The sequence below is a fragment of the Helianthus annuus genome, chromosome 4, assembly GCF_002127325.2.
Source record: "Helianthus annuus cultivar XRQ/B chromosome 4, HanXRQr2.0-SUNRISE, whole genome shotgun sequence".
Taxonomy (NCBI): Eukaryota; Viridiplantae; Streptophyta; class Magnoliopsida; order Asterales; family Asteraceae; genus Helianthus; species Helianthus annuus.
The window spans coordinates 46,069,244-46,089,607 of record NC_035436.2 but is presented as its reverse complement, the minus strand read 5'-3'; the positions used below and the strand labels follow the sequence as shown (position 1 = coordinate 46,089,607).

Here is a 20,364-nt window from a genome sequence, read left to right as displayed (position 1 = left end):
TAGCACAATAAGATGTCATCATCATGTGTTTTACGTCAATTCCTATAACGATTCTGATAGTATTGATACCGATGTCTTTTAGTCAGAATCGCCATGACGGCGTAAGTTTGGTTTCTTAAAAAATATAACACAAAAAGGGGAAAAAGAAAAAAAAAGAAAACAATAATAAAGTAAAAAATGAAAAACATAAACGGAGAAAGTTAAAACAAAATTTGCGAGTTTAGCCTAAAACAATTTTGAGTCGGTTTCAAACTGAACCTTCAAAACATATTTGGCTAAACAAGATTTGAACTAACAAGTACACAAAATCGTTTACTCTAGGATTTAGGTTTAACTCTAAATGATTACGAGTCAGTTTCTGGCTCAACCAGTAAACATGTTAAGGTAAACATAAGTATAAAAAAATCAACAAGTACACAAAACCGTTTACTCTTATACAGATTAACAAAACCTATTTACACGAAACGACTAAACATTCAACACGCAAATCGCTACAAATTTTTAATGTCTTCATGTCTATGTAGTTTTGCGTATACTCGGGTATCCACAGGCTCTAATCACATATTATCAAACCGTAAAAAGAAGAAAAAACTTGATAAAACAAATTGCATAAGTCGCCTTTTGAAATTCTGGGTGGTACGGACTAGAAGACCGACTGCGATTCCAACATCGAGGCAAATTCTAAGGCCTAAACCGACGACACCAACTCTCACCAGCATTAAAACATGTGAGCTCTCCATCATCACCTTGCATGTACTCATTTTGCCTCCAATGCAGGCTATTGTTGTAATCATACTCATTTTCAGCCTTGTAAGGTCCATATTCTACTTCCTGCGTTAACAAATTCTATACAGTAACATTTATAATTGTGGACAGTATTAAATCAATATAATAATCTTGTATTAAATCAATATAATAATATTTCTTACTTTATGTGATTTTATTTTGTAGCGATACCATATTATTTTTTTTCTTTAAATAATTTACATTTTTAACCCTAAATTTTAATAAGGTTATCATACGGCCCCTAAAATCTATTACTTATTTTCTATAACCGACTTATATTTATATCCCAGAACTTTAAAAGATTTATATAGAAGTTTAATAATAATTTTTTTTCTATAAACGATTTATATTTTGAACCCCGAACTTTAATATAGTTATCATATGACTCTTGAAGTTTAATAAAGTTACTTTTTTTTTTTCAATAAATGATTGTTCTTTTATCTCCTTTAAAAGTTTATATTTTTAATTTTATTCATTATTTCTTTAACTTATTATAACTAAAGTAACTTTTAGCTCTAAACATGTTATTAATTGTTTTGTTTGCATATTTTACTATCATTTAGATTAAAGCTTATATGATGATGTAAGTTAACCATTCAATAATCAATACATACCAGGTAACACTAAAATATGCAAACTGAGCTGATCGACGAGCGAACGGACCTTTGCTCATGCTTGGCTTGTTTTCAAATCAAACCAAACCAAACAGCTCATTTACAAACTGAACAGAAATCGAACGAGTATTTTTTCGAACGATCGTCGAGCAGTTTGAGAGTCCTATTCAATAATCAATACACACGAGGTAACACTAAAGTATTATACTTATTTGACTTTCTGATGTAATTAAATCACAACAACACACTGTAGAGCTGTACAACAAATACAAACCCATGACACGTGCCACAATCTTGTAACTCTTCCCCTCCCACACTTCCTTTCCCTTTAAGTTACTACTACTCACTTTTGCAACCGATTCTCTTTCTCCCCCAAATTACAAACGCAGACATGAATCCGGTCACCAACGGAGCCCTAAAATCCAAAAAAACCTCCAAAAAACCCGAATGTATCTTCATTCTACACTTTCACTTCTTTTGTTGTTAATTTTGTTTCTCTTGTTCTGATGTTGATGTTTCATCGTGTTATGGTAGTGAAGCGGTTGCTATTGATACTGTTTTTGTTGTGATTTGCGTTGAAATTGCGATCTCGTGTTTTGTACTGAAATTTGTGCAAGGTTTTGTTTGATCTGTGGAGAGAAGTAGTTGTGTGCTAGGGTTTTTACGCTTTTACGGCTTTTTTCAGATGAAGTTAGGTCGTGTTAGGGTTTTTATCTGAAATTGTAATATGGAAATAGGTATTTGCGTGATTGGTGATTGAAGAGGTGGTGATAGCTGTGAAGTTTGATCATAGATGTGTTATTAGACTCTGGAAAGTTAGCATTAGCTTCAATAACTTGTATGTTGACTTTTAGTGTTGACTTTTAGGGTTTAGTGTTACTTAAGCAGAATTATAGATTGAGTATTTGAATATATGATGGAGATTGTGATTTGCGTTGAAATTGTTAATCGGAGATTGTGATCTTGTGTTTTGTACTGAAAGGTTTCTTTGATCTATGGAGAAAAGTAGTCGAATGCTAGGGTTTTAACTTTTTTTGGATGAACATGTGCTTAGGTTTTGTTACGGTTTTTGTTTGAATAACTTGTATGAGGTAAGATTTGGTGAAAGTTGTGAGGTTTGATCATAGACGAGTGATTAGACACTGGAAAGTTGGTATTAGCTTAAATAACTTGTATGTTGACTTTTAGGGTTTAGTCAACTAAGCAGGAATTAGCAGAATCATAGGTTGGTTAACACTGTTCTAAATCATTTATTATATTTATATCTGATTTTGATGTAGCATTGTTGTAACTGATATCAAAATATGGGAAATGTTGGTTTCGATTACAAATGCGAGGTGTTTGGCTTGTATGTTTTCTAACTGATTAATGCAACTTGATGTCCCTGTAAGCTGTTTTGACCGTTGGGGTAAACTCATCGTCATCATCATCGTCATTGTCATACTCATCATGCTACTCATCATACTCGGTATATCCCACCAATAGCAAAGCTAAGGTAGGGTCTGAGGAGGGTGAGATGTAGACAACCTTACCTCTACCCCGTAGGAATAGAGAGGCTGCTTCCAATGAGACCCCCGGCTCGATAGTAGTTTTGTATCAAGCCTTGGACATAAGGCACATAACACTCAGCAATTGAGACAAACACCGATTAGTGCATGACTGCATGTACCCCCTTGTCTTTCGGCTATCAACGCCACCACATGATGCATGATTAACCATCCGCCTCTTTTAACGTTGTTTTCACGAAATTAGTAAAATAACGTTAAAATTAGTGCGCTTTCACTTTTGCCTTGAGGTATATCCAAGCAATCTCTTTATTCATCAGTTAGTTGCTAGGTGTGGATCTTCAGAATAAGTACGCACTGACATTTGTCGCAAGCTATCGTTTCTTGAATTTTTATTGATTTCATGAGTAATGAATGATATTCAATTGTATAATCTATAGAATACGTATGACATTTTTCTCAAGCTATCGTTTCTTGAATTCTATTGATCTTTTTAGTAATGATGATCAATTGTTCCAGATTCTAGGTTTACACAGCAAGAACTTCCGGCTTGGAAACCGATTTTAACTCCAGGATGGGTAAGCTGTGATTATTATAATACTACATTATCAACTGATTTATTTAGCATCTGTTAAAGGTTTTTGTTGAACGTCTGATCTAACATTATTCGACTCAGGTCATCACATCATTTCTAGCCATTGCCTTCCTTTTCATCCCTATTGGACTCGTCTCTCTGTTTGCATCAGAGCGTGTAAGAATCTAACCATATCTTTCGATTCATATTTGCTTACAAGTAATTCCTTGATGACAATTTCTTTTAATTGGCACGCAGGTGGTGGAAATTGTTTATCGTTATGATCAAGATTGTGTCCCTGAAATGTATCGTGGCAACGTGTCTGCATATATCCGAAACTCCCTCACTAACAAAACCTGCATCGGGAATATAACCGTTAGTCTACACTCTACTATAATAACAATTATAATCTATTTTGACTTTTTATGGCACTAACATGAATCTTTCTTGATCCCCCATGCGGGTTAACTCGATAGGTACCTAAAAAAATGGATCCCCCCATCTTTGTTTATTATCAGCTTGACAACTTCTATCAGAATCATCGCAGGTAAGTCGGCATAAAATTTGGTCAACATGCTGATGTGGCATGATGTTATCTTGGTCATATATTCATATAGTTTAGTTATATGGTTTCAGATACGTCAAAAGTAGAAGTGACAAGCAACTGCGGAGTGCTGCATATGAGTCCTCAACTAAGGAATGCGAACCCGAAGCCCGATTCAACAAGTCTGGGGATCCGGTCCCGATTGTTCCTTGTGGACTGATTGCATGGAGTTTGTTTAATGATACATACAATCTAATAAAGAAAGACAAAGTCTTAAACATCAATAAGAAAGGCATAGCTTGGAAAAGTGACACGAAAGTCAAATTCGGGTCAAATGTATATCCAAAAAATTTTCAATCTAATGATTTAATCGGGGGCGGAAAGCTCAATGAAAGCATACCAGTAAGTTTTGCAACACATCAAATATTTCATTGTTCGATTTCTTATGTGACACTTTCGTACTATATGTGATAGCTGAGCAAACAAGAAGATCTTATTGTTTGGATGAGAACCGCTGCATTACCTACTTTTAGAAAGCTTTACGGGAAAATAAACACGAGTCTTGAGGCCCATGATACGATAACAGTTGTTTTGGAGAATAATTATAATACTTATAGTTTTGGTGGCCAAAAGAAGCTTGTTTTGTCCACCACAAGTTGGATTGGTGGGAAAAATGATTTTCTCGGGATAGCGTATCTTACGGTTGGTGGGATCTGCTTGTTTATGGCACTAAACTTCATCCTTCTATATGTTTTCAAACCTAGGTTAGTGAAATTTTATATTTCATCTCTAAGTATATAAAATAATTAGATTATTATCGAAATAATGTTCATGATGCGTTGCAGGCCTCTTGGGGATCCATCCTACTTGTCATGGAACAGAAAGGCAGTGAATTAGGTGGTTCTTCAACCAGGTGAAGTTTAATGTATAGCTATTAACCTGAAGTGAAGTTGTGTTCATAGTTATGTCTTTATTTGCATTCAATCAGAGACATGGTAATTGGTCTTTGAATACTGATTTTGATAATCTAATAAAATTACTAATGTGATGTGCTTATTTGTGGCACCTTGATGTAGTAGACACGCTTAGCGCGCTATACTAAAATTAGGTTTGTGTGGTTGGAACAACCAACGAAGTCCGATATGAGGAGAAACATGTCATTCTTAATGCATGCAAAGATGACGCCTGTGTTCCTGGTTGTGCGGTTTAAAATTTTGTGAATGCTAAATCGAATTCAAAAAATCAAAATTTATACCTTCTAAATTTTATTACTATAACTAGTGGGTTACACCCGCGTTTTGCGGCGGTACCACCCCATTTTTAACAAATTTTAAATGGAAACGTATACGTAATCGATGTTTTCGGTCGACATATCAATATCAATATCGATGTTTTAGGTTGTTGACGTAAGTTCGGTTCATCACAGTACCGCTACGGGCATCGTACCAACACTCATAAAATTTTTATGTGTATAAAATTAAGCACGTCACAAATATTAATTTCTTTTATATTATTAGAATAACGAAGATAGTAAAACGACGTCAATATAATGTGAGGTCAGTTTGATAATATTTACGTGTGTGCTTATCGAGACGTAGATAAAAGTAGGCACGTTGCAACGACATATTCGTAATTTTAAAATACATTGTATATTACGTGTGCGCTTATCGAGACGTAGATAAAAGTAGACACGTCGCAACCAGGGGCGGACCTATATGGTGGTGATGGGTAGCCTGGGATACCCCTCAACTTTCTTAGCATAGTGTAATTTTTTTCTTAAATCTCTATTTTATTTAACGGGATACCCCTAAACAAATGTTAGGATACCCTTAAGTGTAGATGAAGTTAAGATGCATTGAAATTTTCAAGTCGACTAAAACGAAATTTTCCGGTAACCTGAATTGCAGCGGCACACCTTAAGAATGAAGAAGGTGAAGTTATATTTAATTAATATAAATATGAGCTTTGGGATGATAGAGTAAAAAGGCAACAGACGGTCAAACACAACACTAGTCTGCAGTCTAGGCACATTTAGTCAACTTCAATTAACATTTAACCATTTAATTTATTGTAACTATTTTTTTGAGAGGTAAATATGATTTTAGTCTATGTGGTTTGAGTCATTTTGTCAGTTTAGTCTAAATGTTACATTTTTCATCTGTGAGTCTAAGAATATTTCACCGTTGCCATTTTAGTACACTGGGTTAACTTCATCCATTATTTCTGTTAACGAGAAGGACAATTCGAAAACAATTTTTAAACTCCAGATATATAAAATTAAAGATAAAGATCTTAGAAACGATTCATTATAAAAAATATTAAACACTTAACAATTTTATTTTTTTTAAAAATAGTTTGATTATGGTTATGGTTAAGGAAACTTCGTAACTGAAACTAGCGGTTATAGTTATGGTTAATGCCTTAATAGTAAACACCGAACCAAACCGACCCATTCACACCTCTACCGAATAGGGGGGCCTCGAATTTTTAAGAACGGGTCTAGTTAAAAGGGTTTTGGGATACCCCTGAAGTTTTCTTCTAGCTCCGCCACTGGTCGCAACGATATATTCGTAATTTTAAAATACATTGTATATTAAAAGTTATAAGAAAAAAGAAACAAAGTATACTCAAAATTAGTTATAATAAAAAACTAAATCTTAAAAAACTTGTAAATATATGCGAATTTGGTCGTAAATTATAAAAGTAAAATCGATATCGGTACTAATAATGTTTGGTCGGTATCAAGTTGTTTTGTTTTGTTACTTGTAAAATACCGACTGTGATTGAAAGTTAAAAAGAAAAAAAAAAAATGACGGAAAATTAAAAAGAAAAGGGTAAATTACACTTTTCGTCCTTTATGTTTGTACTGAATTGCAATAGATGCCCTTTAACTTTAATAATTACAGACATGATCCTTTTTTTGTTAAAAGTATTACACCTTAGGTCCTTTAACACTAACCCAATTAAAATTTTTAGTTAAATATAACTTGTGTCTTGGATATAGGGGTAGACTTGTAAATTTACTAATACAATTATATTATATTTAAACAAATCAAGATTTTAAAAATATAAAACAATATATTTAAATATAAACATAAACCCAATCTCCATTCTCTTTCCCCTGTCTCTCCCCAACCAACCCCTACCACCACTTACAGCCACCGCCTCCTCTTTCTTTTCCATTTAAACAAAACAAACAGTTTCCTCGTGTCATTTGCATTTTTATTTCTTTGTTGGTTTCTTTTTTCAAAACAAAACCCTAAACACAATTCCAACAGCCACATACATCAGTTCTGGATGTATGATTATAGATCTGAAGCAAACCACCGTACACCACCGACAATGTAAAATTGGATTCTATTCCTTCCATATCCTTCTCACCATACACCGGCAACCTCATTTTTCGATCTAAAGCAAGCCATCACCGCCATCTTTGAAACCCACCAACAACCATCACAATAAACAACCAGCACCACCGCCACCGCCACCGTTCAGATGTGATCTGGTCACCACCACCGTCTTGTTGCGCCGCCACCGCTCAGATGACCGGAGAAGAATACAAATCAGAAAGTTTCGATATTGAACCACATATCTGAAAGCTGATGGGTCAACGGCGGTGCTTATTTGAGATGGTGGCCAGATCTAGGGTTTCTCCGTCGGAATACCACAACACCACACCGCCACCATGGGGTCAGATTTAGTGGTTATTCCGCCGGCGGTGGTGGTAACCATGGCTGTGGTGGTGCTTGTTACAGAGAGAGTGAGACAGTTCAGGAGGAGAGGGAGAGGAGCAATGATTTTTTTTGGATCTAATATTTATTGTTCTTGAGTTCTATTTGATACAACTAAATGGGGGTAAAATTACTAAAATACCCTGATGTGCATTTCACATGACTCAATTTAACATGTAAAATAAACTAGGTTAGTGTTAAAGGACCTAAGATGTAATGCTTTTAACAAAAAAAGGACTGTGACTGTAATTATTGAAGTTAAAGGTTATCCATTGTAATTTGATACAAACATAAAGGATGAAAAGTGTAATTTACCCAAAAGAAAAACCAAAAATGACGGAAAAGGAAAAAAATATCACATAAGGACAAAAAGTGCGCGGTAGCGTATCTATTAGGGCCACTGGGGTGGTCGTGGCAAAGGTGAACGGCAAACCTCTTGCCGATTCGGTAGTCCACCGCCAATAAGAAGGTGCGGATCAACAAGAAGAGAGAGGGGAAGAAATCGGCAGGTGTATGCCGTTGCGGGAAAGAGAAGGAGAGAAAGAGAAGGTGAGGCCCGCCCGTAACATCTTTTTGTTTTTTTAATGGTTTGCCTAATCTCTATTTAGGCCCCCTCACCCTTATATATAATAGTAAGAGAATACCTCTTTGTATGTGATTTGCTATGTATGTATATAAAAAGACGAGAGAAGGCATAGACACCGAGTTGTTTTAGCTGAATGTTACAAATCCACTGTGCGTGCATATATTCATTCTGTTTATATACATTTTTTTTTAAATCTAGTTTTGCTTAAGATGTATGTGAATTCTTTGGTGTGTTTTGCTATTTATCTTCTTTTTTTCTTGAACGGCAAATTTGGATAACTCAGGACATATTGGTCCCAAAGCCTTATCCCACCTCCAAGATGCCACTAGGCTATAAAGCCATGTGCTATTCATCTTCTTTTGCTAGCATATTATTACATTATGGAACTTTGAGCCTTGTTTACATGTCTTTTACGTTAAGGGTATAAAATTATGACGCTACCTGAATCTAAAACGGAATGAATTTACGTGTTTCAGGTATAGCCTAAACAATTTTGAGCCAGTTTCAAACTGAACCTACTAATACATTTAGCTAAGCTAGATTTGAACCATGCATATCATGAACCAACATGTACACAAAATCGTTTACTCCAATATGTTTTAAGTTTAGACTAAACGATAACGGATCAGTTTCAGGTTGAACCCGTCAACATGTACACAAAATCTTTTACTCTTCTTATACATATCAACAAAACCTATTTACAAGAAACAACTAAAATTCAACATGCAAAATCGCTGCTGCGACTTTTTTAATGTCTGTAGTTTTTACTTGTGTACTCATTCCAATCTGTATCCACACACTCTAATTACATATATCATCAAACCGGTAAAAAAAAAAAAAAAAAAAAAAAAAAACCTTGACGAGACAAATTAAAAAAGCCGCCTTTTGAAATTCCGGGTGGTACGAACTAGAAGACCGACTCCGATTCCAACGCCGAGGCAAATTCCGAGGCCTAAACCGACACCGACCCTCACACCAGCATTAAACCATGTGAGCTCTCCATCTTCGCCTTCCATGTACTCATTTTGCCTCCAATGCGCCAGGCTATTATTGCAATCATACTCATTTTCAGTCTTGTAAGGTCCATATTCTGCTTCCTGCATTAACAAAATTATGAAAAGTTCAAGAAACAAAAATGAAAATAGCATATGATTGTCCTAAATGTTAAACTTTATTATAAACAAGCAAAACAATTAGGGTGCCAGATATGATCACAGAAACTATATTAACTCAATGGAAGGATTCAACATGTTTATTGCATTAAAAATACACTTTTAAACGGCTTTCAAACCATCTAAGCCTTTGAAGAAACAGAGATCTAATTAAGGTATTAATTAGATGGGTTTATGTTCCTTTCATGGAGGTTAATCTTCTTTTAGGTATTTGAGCTCCGACTGGTTACTCAACCTGCAAAACAGAACACCGTTACTCGTTAAGAGGGGAATGTGGGGGTTTCCCTCTTAACCGGGCTCCGGCGTGAGAATAAGCGATTGCTTTGAGAGTAATTAAGTAGTAAAGAGTGAGAGCCGAGAGAATAGAATGAATAACCTGAGGGATGGAGTTCTCTATTTATAGCCAGAGTGGTGTAAGAGGTTGTGGGCTGATGGGCCTTGGGCCAGAAACGGACAACGAATATGCTCTTTGCCTCGCTGGCCTCGACTGCTTAGTGGCTTCTAGATGCTCGTCGGTGCTGGCGCACCTTGATTGGAGCCACGTGTCATTGTTGTCGGCCTTGTTGTCCCTTCTGTCATCAGCAGACAAGTGGAGATCGTGGGACAGTTGTCCCCGTCTCTTGATTGGTGCCGTGTAGGCGTCCTTGTGTACTTATCGTCAGAAGATCGTGGCGCACGATTGAACAGAGCCTGCTGGACGTTCATTGGCTCTTTTTCCTGCCACTCGTACCCTGTGTACCTCTGTAGGTAACAGCGCGTCTTCTTATGAAGATGACTTTGCTTGGTGGCGACTAACCCGCGCGGGGCTAGTGTGTTCACTTATACCATTGTTTTCATGCTAAGTGTTGCTATCTGTCTTCATTATGTGCTCTTCCTTGCGCGGGGCTAAGTCATAATGTGACGTAAGTTGCGCGAGGCTGTTATTATCAAGTTGTTATGCTAAGGAGTATGGTCTCACGTGCAACCTGTTATGAGGTTTGCGCGACTTTTTGGGACCATACCCCTTTAAGTCCCCCCAGTCCAGTGCTGCACCATGCGCAACGCAAGTGGTTGGAGCTCTGGACTTGATAAAAATAAGAGAAGGGGAAGTTGTCCTTTTGGTCTTGACTTGTAAGGCGCATGTAGGAAACTGTGGTTTTCGATGCGCAGGTACTAGGCAGGTGTCGAGTGATATCTTGTTTGTCCTTTTAATCGCGCGAGGTGTTAGTAGTTTACGTATATCTGGCGCGATTCTTGTGACTTCTGCATGAAGTTACTTGCACGTTTTATGGCGGGAAACTTCGAAATTTGAACCTCTGACAGGTTGGTGAGATAAGTCGCTGAGAGCGACGCTTGAGTTGACCCCTGGCACGGATGTCATCATGCCGCCTGCGGCGGTTGCACTTCATGTCAGGAGAGTGGATGCCACGCGCGCGTGGTAACCGTCGTCCCTGCTTTTCCGCTTGACGTGGCAACCTCTCGTTGGTTGCCCCTGCGGCGAGTGCGGCACGGTTACCCATCGCATTAAATGCGATGGGTATATATATCCGAAGAGAAAGGTGAGAGATTCACTTTCTCTTCGTTTCTTCTCCCTTTTTCTCTTTGAGTCTTCATATTGTTCTTCATCTTCTTCAAACTTTCTTCAAATCTTCAAACTTTCTTCAAGTTTTTTCCAGCTTTTTCTTGAAATATGAGTGAAGAACATCAAGAAGCTCCTGTTAGTGAGGAGGGGCCAGTCCCAGTCCTGAGATGGGACTTAGGTTTATTCGAACAGATCGTTCGAAGTTTTAGGTTTCCACCGGAGTGGGATGCCCGGTACCCTGCTCAGGGTCAGACCGCGGCTGATGCCCCACCCGGTTACATTACTTTGTTCGAAGACTTCTTCCTTCAAGGAAACTTCCGGCTGCCGGCGACTAACTTCTTTGGTAGCATATTGTCCTACTACAAGTTTCATATCTCACAGTTAAGCCCACCTGGGATGGTGAGGGTGAGGCACTTTGAGTTCTTGTGTCAATCTCACGGCATTGAGCCGACGGTGAATAAGTTTCGTGTCTTCTATCAACTGCAAAGAACAATGGGGTTCTTTTCTTTTGCTAGCCGTGGTACGGCTAAGAAGATTTTGTTGAATCCTCCCAAGAGTTTCCACGACTGGAAACCCAAGTTCTTCTTCATCCGGGAGGAAGTCTTGCCAATAGCTATGCCGTTTAGGGAATGGACCGAGGTTATACCAAAGGAGGACCTTCCTATACCGAAGTCTGCTCAGTGGTATCAGCAGCTTACCGCAACCCCTAACCGGGTATTTGGGGAGAATGTTCTGGTTGCTGCCAAGATGAGTGACCAGTGGTCACCTAGTAGCAGGGAACTCCCGGTCTTGAAGATCGGGGATCAAGGTTAGATACTTTCCCCCTTTTTGTTTTGCTTCCGAGTACATTCACTTAACTGGTTTCTTATACTTTGTTTTTGTTGTGTAGAGACGCAACTCTATCAGGCTGCCTTCCCAGCCTTTGGTGGCTCCATGGGCGTTCGCCCTCTGCGCGATGATGAGGAAGGCTGGTATGACCAGATAAAAGGGAACTTCATGTTTCCTCCTGCTGACGCCTTCGCCTCGCCGCCGGATGCAACTGAAGGTGCGCAATATCCTAAACCTCGTCCGTTGCGCTCTGTGACTTCTGCTGGGAAAGAGACTTTCTATCTTTCCAGCGAGGAGTCAGTAGGGTCTTCGAATGGCGAGTTAAGTTCGTTGCCTAAAATCTTTGCAGGTGTGTTGCGCGATCTGGGGGTTGACCCAGAGGAGAAGAAGAAGAAACCTTCGAAGAAGAAAAAGAAGGCGGATGTTGAAGTGACCAGCAAGGGTCCTGGCGCCAGTCGCGCAACTACTGCTGCTGTCAAAGGTACGCTTCGCCTCCGGCAACGTGACTTAGACGATTACGTGATAATCAGTGACTCTTATGAAGGTTTATCATATGCAGCTATGGGAAAGACTGGCGCTGGTGGGTCAAAGGGCTCTGGGAGCGCGGGTTCTCGTAACCCGGATGCTGACGCAACTCCATCTCAACCTGAGGATGAAGAAGAAGAGGAAGAAGAGACTGCCCCGTTGATTGGAAGAAAGAGGGGTAGAAGCGAGGCGACAACTGGTATGGCCTCTGCGCCTGTTTCAGTTGTTATTCCCGTTGTTGGGAAGAAAAGCAAGTTGCGCTCGTTATACCAGTTTTCTCCTGGTATGCTCTTATCTCCCTTCTTTATAATTTAACCTCCTTTTGCTCAAGTGCGTTTGCTTTATTTTTGTAGAGATCAAGAAGAAGACCCCTGAAAAGGGGGTTAAGTTTGTTGAACCCAGCACGAAAAGACCTAAGGTTGCCACTGAACCTTCCGATTCTGCTGCGCGTGATGCTGCGAAAACTGCTGAAGCGCAGCGAAAGGCAGAAGAGGATCGGAGGAAAGAAGAGAGTAGGATTGCTGCGCAGAAGAACGCTGAAGAGCGAAAGCGCAAAGAAGAGGAAGAGAAAAAGAGGAAGGAGGAGGAGGAGAGAAAGCTGGAGGCGGAGAGGAAGAGGAAAGCGGAAGAGGAGAGAAAGCTGAGGGAGGAGGCGGATAGGCAGAGGAAGGCGGAAGAGGCGAGGAAAGAAAGAGCTGCCGATCAGTCTTCTGTTCAAGGGCAGTCTGGTGTCCCAAAACCTCCCCCTGCTGCGCCGATTGTTACCTCTAAGGGGTTAGGGCGCTATGTGTCTAGTGGTGCAAGCTCTGGAGGGGCTGGGGGCTATAACCCCAATGTGATAGGTGCGAAGGATACCGTCGGGGACATATATTATAAAACTTATACTGAAGAGGAACGTGGTGATGCTCCTCATCAAGCCCCTTGGAGCTTAAGGCAGAAGGATACATTTGTTGAATTTGGTCCTTCTCGCGATTGGTACTTGAACCAATTCACTCCTGGCGAAGTTAACCGTCAAAAGGCGAAGCCGCATGAAATGTTGTATCGCACTTACATTCTTGCCGAGGCTAACGCTCGATCTGCTAACCATCAGATAGTTCGTGAATGGCGAACAATGGTCAGAGAGCGCGCCGACTGGGAGGCTTACCGAGAACGTGTGCTAAAACGTGTTGGTGAATTTGAGAAGGCTAAGGCCACATTTGATGAGGAGAGAGCCAAGTTTGAGGCTGATAGGAAAGCTGAAGAGTGGGGTCGCGAGGGCCTGCAAAAGAAACTTCATAATGTGGAAGAGCAACTGGCCAAGGAGAAGGCCGAGTTCAAGCGTATATGCGCTCAAGACAACGAGCGTACTTATGCTCTTCGCCAGAAGATCGTTGGTCTTGAGGCTACAGTTGCGGACTTGACCTCAAAGGTGGAGGAAGCGCAGGGTGAAAAAACTGCCAAGCAGCAGATGGAGGTTAGTTCTACTGATTCCCGCTCTTCCTTTTTGTTTACGAGATTTCTCTAAGTCAATTCTCAAGGTGTTTGTCAATTTTTAGGTTGAGCTGACTGAAGCCAAGGTGCAATTGTCTAACAAGGACAAGGATCTCCATGCCAAGGACGTTGAGATAGCGGAACTCAAGCGTCGCTTGAATGAGCAAATCGACAGATGCGAGTCTTTGGAGATTGACCTTGAGGCTGAGAAGGTCAAGGCCACCGATGCCGAGGAGGCGCGTGCTGTCAGCACTGCGGCGCTTAACGTGGCTCAGACAAATTATTCTGAGGCCCAAGGCATTGTGGACACGCTTGTTTCTGAAGCAGAATGGATGCGCACTCGGGGAATAGTGCTGGTAAGTCCCTTTTGCCTTACCTTTTTCTTTTAACATGTTGAAGAGTTTATTCTTAATGCTCCTCTTTTGATGAAGGTTGCCAACTCCATCCTGAACGCCGGCGAGCTAGATCGCGCTGTTGCTGCTCTTACGGATGCGGCGCGTGCAGTTGGTCATCGAGGAGGTTACCTGGAGTGTGCTGATCACGTTGAGCGAATGCTGGGACAAGAATTCGATACAAGTCATTGCTCAGTGACGGAACAAGCTGATGCTGCGCTGGCCAGTGCTGAGAACTCATATGACAACCTCTCCTTGCCCATCATGGACTTGGTTGTTAGTGCCTTAAAAAAGGATGATTGGTGTCAGCGCCTCAAGGCGATCCTTGATCCACCGATTACTGTTGAATCATCTGATGAGGAAGCAGCTGGTGATGATGGCGGAGGTGATGACGATGGCGACGATGGTGAAGGGAACGAAGATGATGATGGTGAGAAGAAAGAAGACAAATAGAGTAGGTTGTTAGTTTGTTGATAGGCGTTTGTGCCTTTGTTTCTGACTTGATTGTAAGTGATGCGCTTTTGCGCAGTTTTAATGACAATGAAATGTCTTCGTTTTTTCTGTTGCAATTATTGCATTGCTGTAAAAACTTAGGTTAAATTAGCTCGAATAAATGGAAGCGTTATCTAAGTATAAGGTGGCCACCCGGTCTCGCGCTTTGTTTGCGGAGGACCTTGGAGGTGGTTTTGAACCATCTCAAAATGCTGGAGTGTTTTCGCGCTAATCAGAAGTTTAACATGCATTTGTAACGAAAAAACAATGTAATAGAACATGTCGTATGTTTTCATTCAAATCAGAAGTTGGCCCTTAGGCCTTCATACATATTTGCCAATGGCTCGTAGCCGGCGTGGCGAAACTGAAAAATGGCGCAAGGCCGAAAAGGTTACATATAGCATTTGCGCAATTGTTGCGCATTCCAAGTTCTTGGTAAGATGTGGCCATCTAAGGTGCGCAATTTGTAGGCCCCTTTGCCTAGGACCTCATGAATCAGATATGGGCCTTCCCATTTAGGTGCCAATTTCCCTGGGCGTTCCGCATTTGACGCTTCGTTGTCGCGAAAGACGTACTCCCCTGGATTGAAGGTACAAATGCGAACCCTTGTGTTGTAGTACCTTTCCAGCTGGGTTTTGTATTTGGCCTCTCTGATTCTTGCGATTTCGCGCCGTTCTTCTAACAAGTCTAAGTCTAGACGCCTTTCTGCTTCATTGTCAACCGTGTTGACCGTGGTCATTCGCGGCGAGGGCAAGCCAATCTCTGCCGGGATTACCGCCTCTGAGCCATAGACTAGGCTGAAAGGGGTCTCGCCGGTACTTGTCTTTGGCATGGTCCGATGAGCCCATAAAATGCTTGGGAGCTCATCGACCCATCCGCGCCGCCTTGTTCCTAATCTGGCCTTTATCCCTTCGACGATGCATTTGTTCACACTTTCCACTTGTCCGTTGCCTTGTGGGTGCGCAACGGAGGTGAAAGTGTGTTCAATGTTCATCTCCTTCATCCAGTTCTTAAGATCGTCTGACGCGAAGTTGGTGCCGTTGTCTGTCACGATCTTGAGCGGGAGGCCGAATCTGCATATGATGTGCTCCCATATGAACTTGCGCACAATCATGGCTGTGGTGGATGCAAGGGCTTTGGCTTCTACCCACTTCGTGAAGTAGTCGACAGCTACTATGATGAACTTTACGGCGCCGGGGGCATCCGGGAAGGGTCCTACCATGTCAATTCCCCATTGCTGAAAGGGCCATGCGGTGGACACGGGGATAAGATCATTTTTAGGCCGCAACGTTTTTGGAGCGTGCCTCTGGCAAGAGTCACACTTGCGGATCTCCTTCATTGCGTCAACATGCATACCCGGCCAGTAGTAACCGGCGCTCATGATCTTCGCGACGACCATCCTTGGTCCGGAGTGGATGCCGCAAATCCCTTCGTGGATTTCCCTTATCAAATAATTCGCGTCCTGGGGGTCCACACAGCGCAGTAGTGGTCCCAAGAAGGATTTTCGGTACAAGATACCGTTGTTCATTTCGTACTGTAGGGCTTTGTTTTGGAGCTTTCTTGCTTCCGCTTTGTTCTCAGGAAGCACCCCCTCTCGCAAGTATTGGATGATAGGGGTTATCCATGATGTCTGCCCTGTTTCGATTACGTTAACTTGGCGCAGTAAAACCGATGGGTTCTTGAGTACCTCTATCCTTACATCCTTGGCTAGATGTTGAAAGGAGGTCGAGGCGAGCTTGCTCAGGGCATCTGCGGGCTTGTTTTCTGAGCGATTGATATGTATGACTTCGTGGGTTTTGAATTGTTGGAGCAATTCTTTCGCTTGTTCCAGATATAAAGCCATGACTTCACCCTTCGCGTCGTATATGCCATTTACTTGACTGGCTATCAGGAGTGAATCCACATGTGCGCGCAAGTTTTTTGCTCCCATCTTGATGGCGAGGCGTAAGCCTGCCAGAAAAGCCTCATACTCAGCTTCATTGTTGGTGTTTTTGAAGTCGAGCTTAATAGCGTAAGTAAACTCGTGCTTTTCTGGGCTCACTAGACGTAAACCTGCTCCCGCGCCATCTTCATTTGATGCCCCGTCAGTGTAAAGCATCCAGATCTCCTCTGTTGTGTTTTCCTTAGGAGTCTCTATCATCTCGCACTCCTTGATTTTATCGGCCGGCACTTCTGTGATGAAGTCGGCGAGGACCTGCCCCTTAATGGCTGGGCGCGGCCTATACAAGATGTTATGGCCGCCCAGTTCAATGGCCCACTTTGCCAACCTGCCTGATGTCTCAGGCTTCTGAAGTATAGTGCCAATGTGGAAGTTGGTAAGCACAGTTATCACATGGCCTGTGAAGTATCGGCGCAATCTTCGGGAGGCGTGTAGTAGCGCAAGAACCAGCTTTTCCATTGTGGAATATCTTGTTTCTGGGTCTGTGAGTACCCTGCTGACGTAATAGATCGGGGTTTGCACGCCGTTCCTGTCTACCAACAATACTGACCCTACTGCCTTATCCGAGGAGGACAAGTACAGCACAAGGGGCTCTTTTTCAAACGGTGCCGTCAGCGTAGGGAGTTCGATCAGACACGCTTTCATTTGTTGAAAAGCTGTTTCGGCTTCCGGGGTCCATTTGAACTCTTGCTTCTTTACGCAATTGCGCAACGTGCTAATGAAGGGATACGACTTTGCGGCGTGATTGGAGAGAAAACGATTTAGCGCGGCCAGTCGGCCGGCTAGTCGTTGCATTTCCTTGATGTTTCTTGGTGACGGCATTCGTTCTATAGCTTGTACCTTCTCTGGATTCACCTTGAAACCGCCGTTTGTGACAATGAAGCCCAGAAACTTCCCTTCTTCCATGCCAAAGGAACACTTGGCTGGGTTTAGCTTCATATTTACGCTGCGCAATGAGTTGAACGTTTTTTCGATGTCTTTTATCATTTGGTCCTCCTCGGGACTTTTCACCACTAGATCATCGATATAAACCTCAATGTGTTTTCCGATGTCACCTGCGAAGGTTTTGTCCATCAAGCGTTGATAAGTCGCGCCTGCATTCTTTAAACCAAAAGGCATTTTGGTGTAGCAGAATATTCCAAGATCAGTCCTGAAGGCTGTCTTGTCTTCATCTTCTAGCTTCATCTGCACTTGATGGTATCCTTTATAGCAATCCAAGAAACACTTCCATCGGTAAGGCGCGAGGGAGTCAATCTTTTTATCGATTTCTGGCAAGGAATAGCAATCCTTTGGGCATGCTTTGTTGAGATCGGTGTAATCTACACACATGCGCCATCCGCCATTTGACTTTTCCACCATTACTGGGTTCGCGACCCAGCTTTGGTATCTTACCTCTCTCAGGATTCCCGCCTTGAGCAACTCGCATACTTGCTCATTCATCGCTTTTGTCTTATCCGCGCCTAGGCTGCGCCTTCGCTGGACTTTTGGTTCTACAGAAGGGTACGTGTTTAGGCAATGCTCAGTTATGTTGCGCGGGACGCCGGTCATGTCTGACGGGGTCCAGGCAAATATATCCATGTTGCGGAACAGCAGTTGCTTTAAACGTTTTCTGATGTCTGACGAAATGGCGTGGCCAATTGTCACTGTCTGTTCTGGGTACTTGCGGTTTAAGACCCATTTTTCTGGCTCGGTCGTAGAGACCTTCGCCGCTTTTGTTGGGCGCAGCTCTTCAGTTGACATCACTTCTTTCTTGGCGTATATGATTGCTACGCCTGTCTTGGTAGGGAAACCTATTGCAGAATGAGGTGTTGAAGTCACCATGTTTAGTTCGCCTTGTGTTTCCCTTCCGATGAGTACGTCGTGTCTTGACTTCACTGGCATTACCATGAAGTTTACGGTTGTTGTTCTTGAGTGTTTCCCGTCAGAGAGCGTGACGGGGAAACTGATTTGGCCGAGAGGGAAGACCATTTCGTTGCAAAAGCCGGACAAAGGATAATCGACTGGCTCGAGTCTCGCTTTGTCTTCTTCATCGAATTGATTGAAACATTGTTCGTAGATGATGTCGGCTGTGCTTCCTGGGTCGATGAAGATGTACTCTGTTTCATAGTGACCAATTATACCAGTAATGACGACGGGTCGTGTAGCGCGAGGACCGCCGCGCACTACTGGGAATATGACTTGCTGTTCTTGCCAAGAAGGCTCGTAGGGCCGTTTGCCTTTTTCTCTCGCGGTGTATCTTGGTCCGTTGACCATGTGAGTCTCTAGCCGTCTCACCTTTTTGTGGCTGCCTTCATCATGACGCTGGAGTTGACGGGTGTCCTTGCGCGCATTCTTCACTAAATGGCTTAGCTTGCCGCTTTTGAGCGCTCTTTCGATTTCCTGGCGCAAACTGTAGCAGTCATCGGTCAAATGCCCCGAATCTTTGTGAAAATCGCAGTATAAGTTAGGGTCTTGCCCTTTCTTGTTTGTCATCGGCCTTGGCGCCTTGAAATCGACATTCTCCGTCATCAACACCTCTTTTGGAGTTTTTGTGAGCGGAGTCCAGTGTTTGTCGCGGTTGTCGTCTCTGACTGCTTTCTTGTAACCGATTCGGTCAATCGTATCTCGCGCATCTTCTCTGTAACGTGGCCTGTCGTCGCGGCCTCTGGGTCTCTCAGACTTCCAGTCATGACTCTTGTACTTGTTGCGCTTGTTGTTGTTGTTGTCGCGCGGCCTCTCGTTTGCTCTTGAAAATCGATCTTCGGAGTAATAACCCTTTCCACCAGCAAGGGACTCCTCGGTTTGCGCGACGATCTTTGCTGCTTCCATCAGTTTATCCCACTCTTTTGGCATCCCATCTTTGCCTGTGATGGTTCTAATGAGGCTATCACAGCGTATAGCCTTCTTGAAGTGGCAGCGCATGAGTTGCTCACTGACGCCGCCAATCTCTAAACATTCTTTGTTGAAACGCGTGATGAAGTCCTCCAGACCTTCACCATCCCTTCGCCATATGTCTTCTACTTCTGCCGTATCACGCTGATAGCGACGTTGTTGGCTAAAATAGCTTAAGAATTGTGTCTTGAAGTCTGTCCATGACTTAATTTTTCCGGGCGGAAGGCTGTCAAACCAGGCGCGAGCCGCTCCGGTCAGCGTTTGAATGAACAGGTGGCACCACATGGGCATGTTCCAACCTCCCATGCAGCCCACACTCGTGAATGTTCTGACGTGGTCGTCTGGGTCAGTCAACCCATTGAATTTCCCAACGGTTGGGGGTAGCTTCTCTCGTGAGAGTGGTGCGAGTGCGATTTTCGGGATAAACTTGGAGTGTTCCGCAGCTTCCGCTGGCCTGTAAGCCAGGCGGAAATCTCTTTCAGCCTCTTCTGTATAGCCAATGTGTTGTCTTGGCTTATAGTACTCGTGGTTTTTTGGTAAACGATTGAAGACTGACGACTCTTCATCACCTTCCCATGTAGGATCATATGGGTCGGTTTCTTCCCATTCATTGTTCATGTTGCGCGGCGTGAGCCGGCTGTGAACAGGGCCTCGTTGAAGGTTCGACGGATATTCATAGTGACTATCCGTTTCCCCTCTTGTATCGCGCGTGTCTTGTACGCTTACACGTCTTGTAGGGGGAGGCCTGTTGGTTCTGCCTTGAAGATTGGCTGG

At 42.4% G+C, this 20,364-nt stretch overlaps 2 protein-coding genes across 5 annotated transcripts; both read left to right on the top strand.

Moving 5' to 3' along the window:
* Positions 1-1,659: 1,659 nt before the first annotated feature.
* On the top strand, positions 1,660-5,088 carry LOC110936310 (ALA-interacting subunit 5). Its single transcript, XM_022178668.2, has 8 exons — positions 1,660-1,849; positions 3,425-3,483; positions 3,582-3,656; positions 3,738-3,854; positions 3,956-4,026; positions 4,116-4,425; positions 4,498-4,787; positions 4,869-5,088. Exons 1-8 carry the CDS (start codon positions 1,792-1,794, stop codon positions 4,918-4,920), a joined length of 1,032 nt encoding a protein of 343 aa, XP_022034360.1. The 5' UTR covers positions 1,660-1,791; the 3' UTR covers positions 4,921-5,088.
* A 4,451-nt stretch (positions 5,089-9,539) lies between these two features.
* Positions 9,540-15,045, top strand: LOC110936305 (calponin homology domain-containing protein DDB_G0272472-like). 4 transcript variants are annotated; one of them, XM_035989093.1, is made up of 7 exons: positions 9,540-11,881; positions 11,963-12,118; positions 12,251-12,382; positions 12,461-12,709; positions 12,780-13,879; positions 13,962-14,252; positions 14,328-15,045. In XM_035989093.1, the coding sequence occupies exons 1-7, from the start codon at positions 11,182-11,184 to the stop codon at positions 14,739-14,741; spliced, it is 3,042 nt and encodes a 1,013-aa protein (XP_035844986.1). In that variant the 5' UTR covers positions 9,540-11,181; the 3' UTR covers positions 14,742-15,045. The 4 variants fall into 4 exon arrangements, with proteins under 4 accessions (XP_035844986.1, XP_022034350.2, XP_022034349.2 ...); XM_022178658.2 differs by having other exon boundaries at positions 12,251-12,709; XM_022178657.2 differs by having other exon boundaries at positions 11,963-12,382.
* Positions 15,046-20,364: the final 5,319 nt, after the last annotated feature.

What these genes read in the sequence shown, in the direction of transcription:
- LOC110936305 (XM_022178659.2), top strand. Translation starts at nt 11,182, where the DNA reads ATGAGTGAAGAACATCAAGAAGCTCCTGTTAGTGAGGAGGGGCCAGTC. An exon ending in CTTGAAGATCGGGGATCAAG is followed by an intron (nt 11,882 to 11,962) that starts GTTAGATACTTT and finishes TTTGTTGTGTAG; the next exon opens with AGACGCAACTCTATCAGGCT. An exon ending in GTTATACCAGTTTTCTCCTG is followed by an intron (nt 12,710 to 12,779) that starts GTATGCTCTTAT and finishes TTATTTTTGTAG; the next exon opens with AGATCAAGAAGAAGACCCCT.
- LOC110936310 (XM_022178668.2), top strand. Translation starts at nt 1,792, where the DNA reads ATGAATCCGGTCACCAACGGAGCCCTAAAATCCAAAAAAACCTCCAAA. An exon ending in CGATTTTAACTCCAGGATGG is followed by an intron (nt 3,484 to 3,581) that starts GTAAGCTGTGAT and finishes TATTCGACTCAG; the next exon opens with GTCATCACATCATTTCTAGC. An exon ending in CTCTGTTTGCATCAGAGCGT is followed by an intron (nt 3,657 to 3,737) that starts GTAAGAATCTAA and finishes ATTGGCACGCAG; the next exon opens with GTGGTGGAAATTGTTTATCG.